At 36.4% G+C, this 15243-nt stretch overlaps 3 protein-coding genes across 3 annotated transcripts; 1 reads left to right on the top strand and 2 right to left on the bottom strand.

The window, feature by feature from the left end:
- On the bottom strand, positions 127 to 8667 carry LOC18785777 (dihydrolipoyllysine-residue acetyltransferase component 1 of pyruvate dehydrogenase complex, mitochondrial). The gene is made up of 23 exons (XM_020557482.1): positions 8380 to 8667; positions 7426 to 7476; positions 7092 to 7146; positions 6983 to 7016; positions 5918 to 5964; positions 5766 to 5810; positions 5528 to 5601; positions 5103 to 5172; positions 4659 to 4850; positions 4523 to 4567; positions 4333 to 4406; positions 3703 to 3772; positions 3060 to 3455; positions 2568 to 2628; positions 2444 to 2488; positions 2264 to 2347; positions 1764 to 1840; positions 1596 to 1658; positions 1176 to 1246; positions 1028 to 1088; positions 856 to 916; positions 683 to 763; positions 127 to 557 (listed from the first exon to the last, which is right to left on the bottom strand). Exons 1-23 carry the CDS (start codon positions 8472 to 8474, stop codon positions 499 to 501), a joined length of 1911 nt encoding a protein of 636 aa, XP_020413071.1. The 5' UTR covers positions 8475 to 8667; the 3' UTR covers positions 127 to 498.
- On the top strand, positions 10291 to 11588 carry LOC18786549 (metalloendoproteinase 5-MMP). The gene has a single exon (XM_020557483.1). The coding sequence runs from the start codon at positions 10313 to 10315 to the stop codon at positions 11456 to 11458; it is 1146 nt and encodes a 381-aa protein (XP_020413072.1). The 5' UTR covers positions 10291 to 10312; the 3' UTR covers positions 11459 to 11588.
- Positions 11519 to 13962, bottom strand: LOC18786376. The gene is made up of 7 exons (XM_020557484.1): positions 13437 to 13962; positions 13251 to 13289; positions 12852 to 12954; positions 12556 to 12695; positions 12266 to 12341; positions 11938 to 12116; positions 11519 to 11831 (listed from the first exon to the last, which is right to left on the bottom strand). Exons 2-6 carry the CDS (start codon positions 13281 to 13283, stop codon positions 12109 to 12111), a joined length of 360 nt encoding a protein of 119 aa, XP_020413073.1. The 5' UTR covers positions 13284 to 13289; positions 13437 to 13962; the 3' UTR covers positions 11519 to 11831; positions 11938 to 12108.

Below are 15243 nucleotides of genomic sequence, written 5' to 3'. Positions count from 1 at the left end.
AAGGGAGTTTTATCTTCCGCAACTATTAAATAATTTATTCATTTGAAAAAAGAATTGAGATAGTAGTTTGTTGTTTTGGCCTGAAGAGAGTACATATACATACAAACACGAAATACTCTACATGAATTCAAAATAAAAGGATCGAATTTTGCAAATTAACGAGGAAATTTATTCTTGAAAAATGTTGATATTTTTCTGTGCCGCGTTTGTACATTCTTCCCTTTTACTACAGGGAAGATAACATTTGGAATTAGATGGGAAGTCATGCAAAATTTTGCACCCATGGTACCTCAATGATTTTGCTGTCACCAAGCAAGTTGATTTTCATGTGACAAAAAAGTTCTACAAACCAAGATGGCACAACAAATGCGAATGTACAAGATGGATACGCTGGGAGCAAAAATACTGTGATTTTCTCAAGTGATTTGAGAGAGAACCGCCACCATGGTTATTTCTGGGAAATCTCTCCTAGCTTAATTTGAGGCTTCTCTCCTGTCATTACAAAAGAAGCCTTCGGATCTCACTGAAGTTTGAACATAAAGCTGAGAGGAAAGAACCTGCAAGATAGATTGGGATTAGACCTCATAAGCAAATGTCAAGAAATAAATAGGGGATTGTATTTTCATATCTTTCTTCTTCTTTTTTAAGCTACAGTCTGGAAGAAGATTGTAGCGTTATGTACCTCCAACTTTGCCATCAAAAACACGATGATCGGCCGATAATGTCAAGTTCATTTTAGTGACAACTGCCGGCCTCTCAATTCCTGGAGTGAGGGAAGTTCACTTTATTATCCCATTCCATAATGCATCAAATTTAGACTGCTAAGTAGAATATATAATCAACAAAATATCTTACCATCACTTCCAATTACTGGTTCAACAACTTTGTTCCCTCTGCCAACTGCAAGGATACTGGCCTGAAGAAGTAAAGCAAAATTTACAAAAGAGATACCAAGCATAAGAATATCTGTACGTTGTGCAGTTAAGGCATGTTAACTATGCACGAGAGAGAGAGAGAGAGAGTGAACCTGAGGTGGGTTTATAATTGCACAGAAATGATCCACTGGAAACATCCCCAAGTTTGAAATACTGCACAAGGAACGAGGAGTATTTCATAACTACTGCCTTTAACAAAAGAAACATGGATAAAGCAACTAATAATACTACAAATTTCACCTGAAAGTTCCTCCTTGGAATTCATTGGGCTTAAGCTTTCCTGCTCGTGCCTTCTCAGCTAGTTCCTTGACCTGAGAAGCAAATATCATTGACCAAATTGAAATTTGAAGTAACGTTTAATATGACTTCACTTCCTAAAATAAAATTCTAAAATGTAAAACCTGAAGGAAAATGATGGACCTAGACCAAGTTTGATTCTCAACTCATAATCCTATATTAGATTGACTGTCATTTGACTTGGCACAAATTTCCCACAGTTCCAACTTACCATAAAGCCAGAGCCTAGAGGGCATCACATTAAGTAATGCCTGTTTCTTAAGTGTGAACACATTCTGAGATAGATAAATGGAAAGGGAAATTATGGAACCCAGAATGGGGGAAAAAAAAAAAAAAAAACTAAATTCAAATTACTGTAAGTACCTCTGAGGAGATTGCTGATATTGTTTTCTGATCTGCATTCCTCACAATTGGAGTCATCAGACCCTGTACCAATACCCTATCATGTGATTGGATGCGGTATAATACTTTTTTTTTTTTTTATAAGAGATGCTGTATAACAACTTTAAACACTAATAATCAGAAAATTACCTTTTCAGTAGCCACAGCAATCGATATATCAACAGAATCACAAAGAAAGACTTCTCCTTTTTCAGCATCCCAGTAAGCTGTTGGGTATTACAATAAATAAAAAAAAGTGTTATTGTCGTCTAATATTTGATTAGAAGTTCATTCCAGAGTATTGAATTGAAATAGAAAAACAAAAATCAAAAAATTTGACAGACTATAATAACCAAAATATGAAGTTAAAAAAGACAAAAACAAAAATTACTCCTAGACTTGAACTGTGAATCGTGGAATTCTCTAAAACTACACTTGATAAAAGTGAAAGTGGCTGGCCCCCAGTATCGAAATTCCAGAATAAGTATCAAAGTTTCTAGTTATATTATGGACTTCAAAGAAAACAAAGTTTGGAAAGAAAAAGGAAAATGAAAGACCACAGAAACTAAAACTCTGATAAGCATGTTCAACTAATACAAAATTTAGCACAAACTGGAAAGAAAAAGTATCACATGTTCATGTGCCATTACCATTTGCTTCAGGTACATTTCTCAGTGCAACAGCTACAGCTTTGATGACAATGTCATTCACTGAAACTTTAACATTATGCCGCTCTGCAATTAAGGAAACCCATAGAAAGAAATGATTTGCTTGATTCAAGAATTCTCAAGGATCCAGAATAAGAACAATTTGAAGTTCAGAATCCATACCTTTAAGATCCTTTCTAAGAGAAAGAAGAGGGTCCAGTATAACATCTAAATCAAAGAAATTGACAAATTTTAGATAAAGGTTCATTTATATTAACAAAAAGACTTCATCAAATAGTTACTTGACCTGATGATAAATATAAGTGAGGTATGTTTTGTTTTGATTCCAGCAATCTGGTAGCTATAACCTGCAAAATGTGACACATAGAAAAGAATCTATAATAAAAACAGAATACCCAATTATCTCATTGTCAGATATATACATAGATACATTTGTATTGAGACCCTTACATGCATCTCTCTCTCATGCAGTGCCAGACTTTTCTAACCATCTTGGACTTCATATAGTTTTGTATAAATCGATAAAAAAATTTTAAAAAAATAAACCTTAAGCATGCAAATGCTAAACACCTAACAGCCTTTGTAATCGTGTTGATTTAAACTCCCACACTTTCCGCCACAAGCATGGCTGGCTTTAAAGCCGTGGACATAATTTTGTTTTAATTTGATAGATACTTGTCAATTACACAGACAGATGAAATTTGATGAATTAATTCAAAACTTACAAAATAAGCAAATTATTTTGCCCTAATCTAACTATCAAGTCAATGAAACCTACCTTGCGGATTTGACTATTGGGAAAATCTTCAAAAGAATCTGTCTGCTTTGAAGACCTTGACTCTGTTGATGCTGGGGCAGAAGTCTTTGGATGCACCTGAGCGGATGGAGCTGTCTTTTCTTTAGATGAAACTATTGTAGATCCTAGTCCTGACTTGATTGCAGCTAAAACATCCCCTTTCAGCAGTGTACCATGAGCACCTGATGCTTTCAATGATGATGTATCCAATCCATGTTCTGTAATTAGCAACTTTGCTGCTGGACTGATCCTTTTAACACTAGTTTTTTCTGATCTAGTTGCATCCCTAGTATCCTGATGGATTGGTTTTTCTTCTTTGACAGCTGAACCACTGAAAACAGCATTCTTTACAACTTCCAAATCAGCTGCATCCTCAACCTTGCCAAACAGACAGAATTAACATTTTCATATGTCCTAAGACGCTAGTAACTGTTTGAAGGCATGAAATCAGTAAAGTGTATCATAAATTAACCAACTGACAAAGAACTAAATTACTTTATCTCTAATCAAAACGAGAGAACATAAAGAAGGTCGCTGCCATGTTATGATCAAATTAGATGCAAATTAGTCCTAAAGGACGAGCAAGAGATAGATTATAGAGTCCTACAAGCATTTTTGAACTTACTGTTACTGCAATTGCTTGGCCAACAGCTATATCCTTTGAACCTTCTGGTGCCAGTATCCGAGCCAAGTATCTACAACCAAGATTCCATTAAAAAGATAATTTCAAGATTACTCATAAAAAGAGCTGCTTCATAAACAAATAATATATTCATCTTTTCAAGATATTCACCAAAGCAGAAGCAGAATGATCAAGAGAAAATGTTCACACTATTACTTGGTTAGAATCAGGATTCCTACAGCTGAACATGAACCTAAAATCTTAAACTATTATGCAGAAAACATTGGATAACACAATGTAAAGTTGCAAACGAAAATCCTCATTTCCCATGTTCTCTCCATTTAAAATTTTACAGTGAATTCTTAGACAACTCAATACTAGTTTACAAAAAGATTCTTCATAAATCCCATTTGCCACGTTGAACACATGTAGGCATATTTTAATAAGACATGTGTCCAAAATGGCCTAGGTTGTAATGCATTTCAACTAATTAAAGCATGTCCTCACGATTTTTGTTCAATGGCAATCTACACTACAACCAATAATTAATCCAGTGGGGACACAAAGAAAATTAACATAAGCTAAGTTCTACAACAGATAAACTCAACATGAGGGGAAAAAATAAAAAATTACCCCTCTTCAAGACATTCAAATTCAACGGTTGCTTTGTCTGTCTCTATCTCACATATCACATCACCCACTTCTATCTGTTTCACATATGATCAAGAAAACAGTCCGTGTTGATATGGTCAAAAGTTTTAAAGAATTGAGACGAAAATGTATTCCAACGATAATTTAAAACCTTACATTAAACATAACTAACCTTATCTCCTTCTTTCTTTTTCCACTTAGCAATGTTTCCCTGGCTCTGAACAGGAACACAAGAAAAGCAGCATTAAGTTCCATAGGAGGAAACTCATCTATAATCATAGCAGAAAATCTGATTTAAACTTCCTTACCATTGTTGGGGATAAAGCTGGCATTTCAATAAGAATGTGAGGAGGAAGTTCTGATGTGTTTATGCCCACAGAACTTGTATCTTGTACCCCATCTTCCTTTTTGACATTCTGTTGTGGTGGTATATCCTCTTTGACCTCGGATCCACCCATCACATTAGCAGGGAGATTTTGGATATCATCTGCATCCTCAACCTTGTGAAGGAACACAAATTAGTGTCTACAACTAAATGCTTGAGTGGTAATCAAAGTAAATGCTTAAACATTAACACAAAAATTAAACATTTTTCATTAAAATACTTTAATAATAAATAAATAATATAAAAAACTTGTCATTTGAATGACACGAATGAATATATTTTTGTTACAATTGAATTAAAACTCCATTTCATAAGTGGGTGTGGGTGTTTGTAAAGCAACCATGGCTAGAGAATAATCCCAGACTACCGTTATTGCAATAGGCTGTCCCACAGGCACATCTTTTGACCCTTCAGGTATCAGTATCTTGGCTAGAAACCTGAAAACAGAAAGTTGAATAAAGAAAGGCACTACCGTACTAGTGCAGTAAGCATCACATAATTCAAACTGTTCTTGTGCTATGCTGTAAATATTAGTTAAAAAACATGATATAACATATTTATGGAATATAAAAAAGGAATGATAACTAAAGTATTTGCAAAGTTTAACATCAAAGATGAAAAATAATAACAATAACAAAATTACAAATATTCTAGAAAGAGAAAATTTTCATTGTCTATGCCAAGCAAAACATTTGGAGTGAAAATTGGGACACTCGAAAGGTAACATAAATCATGCATCATATACCGCCAAATTCTAAGAGATTATAATAATAGAATAAGAATAAGAGTTACCCTTCTTCAAGGCTTTCAAATTCAACGGTAGCTTTGTCAGTTTCAATTTCACATAGTATATCACCCACTTCAATCTGTTAAATCAAAACAGCAGTCAGGAACACAATTTACTTACAAAACCAACATACCGTTATCTGCTATATCGTAAGAAGGGATATGTCTTTGTGCACTTACTAAATCAGCTCACATGAAACATAACCTAGAACACTCATTTTGTGAACATGTTGGTAGAACTTACCTTATCCCCTTCTTTCTTCTTCCACTTTGCAATGTTACCTTGACTCTACCAGGTAAAAATGGCAAGTTAGTACGTGACCTAAACTTGCTAATAAAAATTAAGGGTGACACATGGCAGATGTTTAGAAGTAAAATTGTTTCCCACATTCTTACCATTGTAGGAGATAACGCAGGCATCGTGAGGACAACATGCAAAGGATCTGTAATCACAATCAACTTAGTGACAGAAAAATATTATTCATTGACAACACAAGTATAATAAATGTTCCTCTAGCTAAATTTCAAAGCAGACCAAAATAACCATGATATTCGCCATCGGTGAGCTTGGCACCAATGCTTTTAGCCCCCCAATTAAACTGAACAGATAAGCATTGTTTTGAAATTTTGGACAATACCACTAATCCAAGAGAACCAATCCAGTCCAAACCGTTTTTAATCAGTTAGTCCAGTGCAGATAATTGTTTCTGATAGCACATCACAGTTGCCAACATGGCTAGATGCATTAAGTGTCATCACTAAGAGGAGGCCAAGTTCTCGAGACCTGATCTCTTGCCATCTGTCATGAATAGGGAAAAATAGTAGAGGAGAAGAGTTGTTAAGTTCTCTCAATTTGTTAAGAAATTGAACAAGAGATATGAACTGCAAGGCAACAAGGAGTGAAAAGGGTTGGAGCAGAGAGAGGGAGAAAGGGAAGGAATAATCAAGGCAATAATGGAAAATAGGTTGGTTGGGGTAAGCAAGAATGAGAGAAAGTTGAAGGTTCGTAATATCTTCTATTTCTCCCTAGTAACCAAGCACCAAAGCAATAAACTCAACTTTTGAATTGTAATTACTGGCAGTCTTTCAGTTTGGATTGGATTCGTCGATTAATCAGTTTGTTAATGTTTTTGCTCAACCCCAATACTGCTACATACGTATGGAAGCACATCTGAGACATGTAAGACACATGCCAAGCACATTTTCACATCCAACATGCGTCAAAAGTGGTACCATCCCTGTGAATGGTGTCCATGACATAGATCCTAAGAATACAATTTGGAAAGTCTCTTGCATCCCTCCTCTCACACTAGATGATAAATTATTTGCAAAACTCATCATTATGAAAATACTAAAAGAATAAAATCAAGTCCAGAAATCAAATGCAGAACAACAATACCAAGTCCAGACACCTTTTAATTTTTAAAAGAAGAGACTTGCAACTAAATGGAAAAGCCATACCTGCAGTTGAGTAATACTTGACACACGTCCAAGGCTGAAAATTATAAAAGCGTCAAAAAATAATATACCTATGGATAGGTGTGTGCTAATGTACATTTCAAACACTCACCTTGAGCTTTGATAGTTTATCCTGAACTCCAGTGAGCATGGACAAAGTTGCAGGCCTGATCAATTTCATTGTCAGTGAAGAGCCAGCATAGAGAGAGAGAGAGAGAGAGAGAGAGAGAGAGAAGATGAAAATAACTAGGGAAAACAAGTGGTTATCAAAACTAGCCTCCTCTCATTGAAAAATGGTAGGCCACCATCAAATTAAACATCAAGAACTTGATGCAGTATAATTAAGTAATCATCAATCCATGATGGTGGATATATGGATGACAGAATTATGCAACCAGAACAGAATTTTGCAACAACATCCATGTAAAAGGTCAACAATTACAGACCTTAACAGAGTACTATCACCAAGCGTAGTAGAATTTTGCACACTGAAAGTTCTGCACCATCAAACAAAAATAGAGACTAAGTAGTAGTATTGTCACCAGCATCCCAAACTTACTTTAAAATCAATGACCGAAAATGTGATAGCACCATTGACTAGTAAACAAAAATAAAATACCATAAGATGATGCTTTAAATTACGTACTTTTTTCTTTAATAAGGAAGTTATTGAAAAAGACCTATCGCGCACAATTATTCAAACAAGAACAATAGTTTGAAGCTAAAGAGCACCAGTGACCACAGTGTTGAATCAAGATCATTTCTCACATAGTTTAAGTGAAATTTGATACCATGATTTCCACAGGAAAAATCTTAGCTTATACGTTTTCAAAGGAATAAACCCCACTCACGTATTTACATATTCAGCAAATCCTTATGCGTGAGAGAAATAATATGTACATAGTACAGTGCAAAGAGAGAAACCCACTTTAATCCTAGAACTGGTGGATGTGTTTATATTGAAAGAGTTTCCTTGAATGCTGAAAAACTAGATTCAAATTCAATCAGCAACTTCGTGAAACAGAATCCTTTGGTTTAACAATTAACACCCTCTCCAATTAGCAAAATCACTAAAACCCATTTCTATTTCATAAACAGAGAACGCACATTCTCATCAATTAGTGAAAAACACATAGTCCCTACATTGCAATTACAAATTGCCTCTACTCAAACTGCTAAGTATGCCAGTGTTAAAGACACTCTTAACACTTACCCGCCAATCCCCAAATCTCATAATTCTCATAATTCCAATCTAAATTCAATCAAATACCAAAACCATCAACAACATTCCACCAACCCATTTAAGAAAAATCAATACTTTACTTTAAAAGCATCCCATACAATTCATGAAATGAACATATGTATCGGAAGTGATTGACAGAGGACGAGAGAGAGTGTACCGAGTGAGTGATCTGGTGGATGAGGAGAGAAGGCGAGCTCTCAAGAGAGAGGGCGCGCGAGAGATCACTGGGTGTCGAAGCCGTGAGAGCGCCATTTTTTTTCCCTTTACAGAAAAAAAGAAAGTGTCTTTCTTCTTTTCCTCTTTAAAATTCTGCTCAATGCGACACAGAGAAGGAGAGGTGCATATATGAATTTGTGATTGAGCTCAATATTTTTGGTGGGCTGCGAAGTTTGACCCAACAAAAAAGTCAGATCCCATGTAATAGCAGACTTACCCACCTAACCTAACCTCTATTATAGTTTGCACTTCTTTATTATTATCATTTATAAGGCTCTTCACGCATGTTATAATAATAATAATAATAATAGTGATGAAGGGTTTTTTTTGATACTTTGTTGGTGTATTTAAACTCTATTTAAATTTATTTCTAATATGATTGTGAATTACTTTTTAGTTCTTCAAATTTCGTAGTCGATAGTTGTTTGGTTGAAGGGAGAGTTATTAATCCGAGTACAATGGGATGTTAACACTACCTTGACTAAGTAATCTAACTCACATTATTTATTTTTTGTACAAGTCTTAACCCACATTTGTGTTGTAATTATAAGATTTAATAAGTAACCATCTTTTTATTAGTTAGACCCACCACATTAGTTTATTTAATAAATTGATATAATACAACTAGTGTGTGTATGTATATGAGTAGTTGCCTTTTGGCTGGAGCAAAAGATCCAAGCCCAAAATTGTTCTCTTTTTACTAGCTAATGAGGGTGACTTTGAATATGTTTTGATAGATACACTCTGTGAATATCAAAATTATTATAATTTGCGTATGCTTCAGGCATTTGATGCATGCTTGATCACAGTGCAAGTAGGCACATTTCAACAATATTGCTTGAGCTTTGTGATCAGTCTGTTTTGGTTGAAATATTTGTGATCATACCTTCACAAGAGAGGGAGAGAATTCAAAATTTGGATTTGTTCTGTAATTTTAGATGTGGTATACCAGTTATTGAAGAATTAATCCTTCTGATTGGTAACAAAACCCACCACCATAAAGTCAAGTTTGTCAATAGGTCACGGCTATATATATATATATGATTGGTTAAAGCGCTTATGCTTCTAGTGTCTCTCAGAGACAATTTTTTATTACCTAACTTAGTTGCAAATGGCTTTATCATGTTAAACGGAGTTCAACATTAGCTTAGTTGTGAAATTTTTTATGTAGTATTTTTTTTTTCCTTGTAAGAGCATCTCCAAGGGAGATGTCAAATACCAAACATCAAATTTAAATTTGATGGCTAATGTGGCAATTTGACATCTTACACAGCTTTACACTCCACCCGATATGTCTAATTAAATTATTATTTTATTACATTTTAGTGTTGATTTATTTTAAATTAAAAATAAAAAATATATATATATTTATTTGAGTATGACATCTTGCTTTTGGGATTTCAAAAATAACATCTCAACCTCCAGCCTTTATTCCACATCAGCTTTGACACATCGGTTGAAGTGATGCGAGATGTTATTTCTAGCCGTTAAAGGTCTATGTAGTACATTTGACACATCGGTTGAAGATGTTGAATATGTTATATAACGGGTGTAAAAAGGGGTCAATGTCACTTCAGGCTGAATTTGGCTCTGCATAATTTTACACTTCTCACAAATACGCAAAAGCGAACCATTATATAACTTCCACAGTACCCACCAGCCAGAGACAATTGTGTCTACTAATGTTGAGATTCGGGTTCTTCCCCGTGAGGCCAAGGGACTTCGACTTTGTCCTTGCCCAGTCGACGAAGGCAATTACATTGTGGCAAGAGTGTCAAACACGAAGGATGCCTACATTAGGCCAAAACAGTCTCAATAAATTTCCAGGAAATAGATTTCCTGGCTTATAAGCAAATCAATCATAGCCTACAACAATGGCAAAAAGACCGCCATCGTATTTATATATTTTTCCATTGACTCCATTAATGACCAAGTCCTATACGGAAACTAAAACCCTGCCCCTACCAACAAGGTACACACTTGTTGATATGCTGCAATCTTCATCTATAAATAGAGGCAAGGGAGCCAGGACCAACACAACAAAGCCTTCTTTCATCTCTCTAGCTAGCTACCAAATGCCTGCAATGGCCTCAAAAACCATCTCAGTTTGTGTAGCCTTTTTCCTCATCTTTGTGTTGCTCTCTCAAAACACTCATTCCAAATCTACTCATGACCAGCATGACCCCTTCAAGTTCATCCAACACCTGGAGGGATGCCACAAGGGTCAAAATGTGAGCGGGCTGCAAGAGCTCAAAAAATACCTCACCAAATTTGGCTACCTGAATTATGATCATTCAAAGCATGCCAACGACGAGGAGTTTGATGACATTCTAGAGTCTGCCATCAAGTCATACCAGAAAAGCTATCACTTAAAAGTCACTGGAACTCTAGACACCACCACGGGGAAACAGATGATGATGCCAAGATGTGGTGTGCCGGATGTTGTCAATGGCACACGAAAGGGCAGCAAGAAACACAACCATAAGCACAAGTCTATCCATGGGGTTGCTCATTATGAGTTCTTCTTCCCCGGACCGCGAAGATGGTCCAAAACCCATCTGACGTATCGCTTTAGTTCAAGTGTGAACCAAGTCCCTGGCACACAGAATGTAAGGTCTATATGTGCACAAGCATTTCAGAGATGGGCACAAGTGACCAGTTTTACATTTGAGGAAGTCCCTGCTACTTCAGCAGCTGATATTACCATTGGATTTCACAGGGGCAACCATGGAGATGGTTCCGCATTCGATGGCCCCAGAGGGACTTTCGCGCACGCTAATCCGCCTAGAGGTGGGAATTTCCATTATGATGCAGATGAGAGATGGAGTAGCAATCCAGGACCAAATGAGGTAGACTTGGAATCTGTCGCCGTGCACGAAATAGGCCATCTGCTGGGGCTTAATCACAATCCTGACCTCCCGGACGCAATCATGTATCCCTACTTCAATTATGGGAGTATAAAACGGAATCTGCATAGGGATGACATTGATGGCATACGTGCTTTGTATGGTTTACAGTAGCAAACGCATTCTTACCGCTTTGACAAAGGTTCTTTATTACCAAACAAAATAAACAGAGGATTGATGTATCAATTATTTTTGTATTATGCTATAAGCATTTACAATAACAAAAGATGGTTCTTTCTCCTTATAAGTACTTACATCTCACCACATGCAATTATATTTTCCTTTAGATTTAGGGGTATATAGATCTTGGGAAGCCAGGTTCCCTAGTATCAAGATGCAGTTGCTTGATAAATTGTACAACAACTTTGCAAGCGTTTATAGCTGCAAGAGACCCAAAGGTGTCAATTGATTTATGTCCTGATTGTCCTCCTGCAAGATCAGATAGCCCTCGAATGACGATTACTGGGAAGCCATTTGACAAGCTTGTCTGCCAAAACCACCACAGCTTATTAGCTACTTTTGTAGGTGAAAATGAGGGTTTTTTTTTTTTTTTTTTGGGTAAAATAAATCATACACGTATACGAAATGCTTACCATTACTGCAGCTGAACTTTCCATGTCCACGGATGAAACTCAAAAAGTTTGAAAAAGGAAATCCCTGTAAGCAGCATTGTCCACAAAAATATTGGCTGTTGAGCCCCTAAGACCAACAACTAACTGCGGCTTCTGTGGCACACACACACTTGAATTCAAACATTGGTTCAGTTAGATCCCTGAAATAATATGACACAAGTTACAACTAGTATTCAGGAAAGGTTACCATAAAAGACAAAGACTTTGATATCAATCATTTGCTTTTCTTGTTCTCTAAGTTTACTCCGGTGTAGATTGACATAGAAATGAGACGATCTGGATGTCTGACCTTCAAGTTGGCAGCAACCTGAAGCCACTGCCGAGTAGTATTTGCCCAAAACAGCGGCCGAATAGTGTTGGCCTTCCTGTGCTCAGAAAAAAATTGTTCATAACTAAGTCCAATGCATCCCAACAGGTTATCTCCTCTTGGTACATTGTATCTTTTAAAGTCCAAGCTTGCTTCATCGTAATTCAAAGATCGATTTGGGTTCCGTCAATAAGAACTCTGATGCAATTCATTGGACTCTAAAATGGTACAAGCACATAAAAAGATGAAAAGAGATTCAGAATATACTTTACCAGCCAATCCCAAATGCCAGTGTGAGAAAAGTGTTGAGGAAAGGTCACATCACCAATAGACAAGGAATTGTTGGCATTTCCAGCAATGCCAAAATTGGCAATTCCCAGAATGTCAAATAGATCCAGCATTTGCTGTGTTGCTGCAGCAGCATTCTTCTGATTGAGAAGTGGTTTCAAGGAATGAAAATCCTGAAGGCTCAAATATAGTGGATAAAAATTACCAATTTTATGTCTCTTCATATTTTATGAATTGTGTGATATAATATAACGGGTTAGTAACTTGTATGCATTAAAACCTTCTAAATGACAAAACTGACAGAAGCTGACTTTTGGTCCATTAAGGGAAGTAGCATGGCTCACCATCCCAACCCCACATCTTTCCCACCAGGAATCACCGCCCTGCAACACCACACTGCATTTCAGATAAACCGAACTAACATATTGAAAGAGTTTCCTTGAATGCTGAAAAACTAGATTCAAATTCAATCAGCAACTTCGTGAAACAGAATCCTTTGGTTTAACAATTAACACCCTCTCCAATTAGCAAAATCACTAAAACCCATTTCTATTTCATAAACAGAGAACGCACATTCTCATCAATTAGTGAAAAACACATAGTCCCTACATTGCAATTACAAATTGCCTCTACTCAAACTGATAAGTATGCCAGTATTAAAGACACTCTTAACACTTACCCGCCAATCCCCAAATCTCATAATGCTCATCATTCCAATCTAAATTCAATCAAATACCAAAACCATCAACAACATTCCACCAACCCATTCAGAAAAATCAATACTTTACTTTAAAAGCATCCCATACAATTCATGAAATGAACATATGTATCGGAAGTGATTGACAGAGGACGAGAGAGAGTGTACCGAGTGAGTGATCTGGTGGCTGAGGAGAGAAGGCGAGCTCTCAAGAGAGAGGGCGCGCGAGAGATCACTGGGTGTCGAAGCCGCGAGAGCGCCATTTTTTTTTTCCTTTACAGAGAAAAAGAAAGTGTCTTTCTTCTTTTCCTCTTTAAAATTCTGCTCAATGCGACACAGAGACGGAGAGGTGCATATATGAATTTGTGATTGAGCTCAATATTTTTGGTGGGCTGCGAAGTTTGACCAAAAGAAAGTCAGATCCCATGTACTAGCAGACTTACCCCCCTAACCTCTCTACAGTTTGCACCCTTTTAAAAAAAAAAAAAATTAAAAAAAAAATCATTTATAAGGCTCTTCACGCATATTATAATCTATATATATAAAGCAAAAAACAGATATGACAGGACCTGCTCCAGAATTCCTCGGAAACCGGGACAAATTTCGTCTTAATTCCGACATCACCCTGATGTCAGGCCCACTTACTAAAAACCGAGACTTTCTACCAAAATTTTGGCAGAGTCTCTCTTGTAAATTGAACAATCCCAAAAATTTCAACCTGCATATTAAACACAAAATAGTCCCAACCAGCAGCATGCATTCAACAGTATAAACTATATGGCCTCTGGCTTCACAAGTAAAACCTAACATGGGCAATAACAGAGCATTTATCGAATTTAGTTTACAAGAACAACCAGTTGAGTAGAAAGAAATTACTCGAAACCTAATCTACTGATGTTCACGATTCGGGCATAATAACACCACCGTGTAAAAATAATGATCAAAACATGCAGATTCACTAACTTTTATTTCATGATAAAAAACATCACTCTCTGAAACCCTTTAAAATCAAAACACTCTATCCATAAACTTTATCCCCAAAATTTATACTGCTCTTACCAAACCGCTACATATACTTTAATTGATTTATACTCACATATATATATATATATATATGTATATATAAATATATATATCTATAAATATACGTAATATTTATCACACTACTTAGGTACCGAAGAAACAATCCAACTGGGGGATTGTTTGGCTAGCCCGCAAGATTTCCTGTTGCTATCCTGCGTCTAGGGATGAGCGGTCCAACCGGAGGACGAAACTCCATAGCTCACACGCCGGAAACTCCAATGTCACGTCTAGCTCCAATACAAAGTCCTACTCGCACAGACTACATCATCACACGCCGAAAATTCCAACGCCACGTATGGAAAGTGTATCATACGCTGGAAATTCCAACACCACGTGTGAGACTAATAATCACATGTTCTTCCCACACTCCAAAAATTCCAACACCACGTGTGGAAAGCCTAGTAACTAGGGGGTGGTGTATTTATACATCTCTCCATATTAAACCATAATACTCAAATCCCAATTTCCCAAAATTCAACCTCAAATTTCCAATCAAAATCTCATTCTCAATTTAATATTACTAATATCTCAACTTATTAATTTCTCAAACTTTAATCCAAAATATCTATATGTGTATAAATAAATTCATTTCATCCATAACTTCCCAATCATAGAAAATAATGCATATTTAAAATAAATGTCCACTCACAACTAGTCTCACGCTGCCTGACCCTGAAAGGGTCCCGCCTGCTGCTACGAGGGGTCGGAGCACCTATTTCGAGATACGAACTCTTAATTAATATAAAATTACTTCGAAACGGAATTCACAAATTAAATACTTATTTCCCCATGTTCCCGGTGCGTGTACGTTGAACGAGGTATTCTAAGGTCCATCTACGTGTTAGGAAATACTTCTTGAAAGTTTGATCAGGAAAGGAGGCCTATCGTAAAC

The sequence above is a fragment of the Prunus persica genome, chromosome G2 (genome assembly GCF_000346465.2).
Source record: "Prunus persica cultivar Lovell chromosome G2, Prunus_persica_NCBIv2, whole genome shotgun sequence".
In the NCBI taxonomy this organism is placed as follows: domain Eukaryota; kingdom Viridiplantae; phylum Streptophyta; class Magnoliopsida; order Rosales; family Rosaceae; genus Prunus; species Prunus persica.
The sequence above is the reverse complement of the archived record's forward strand: the minus strand, read 5'-3'. Positions and strand labels throughout refer to the sequence as shown.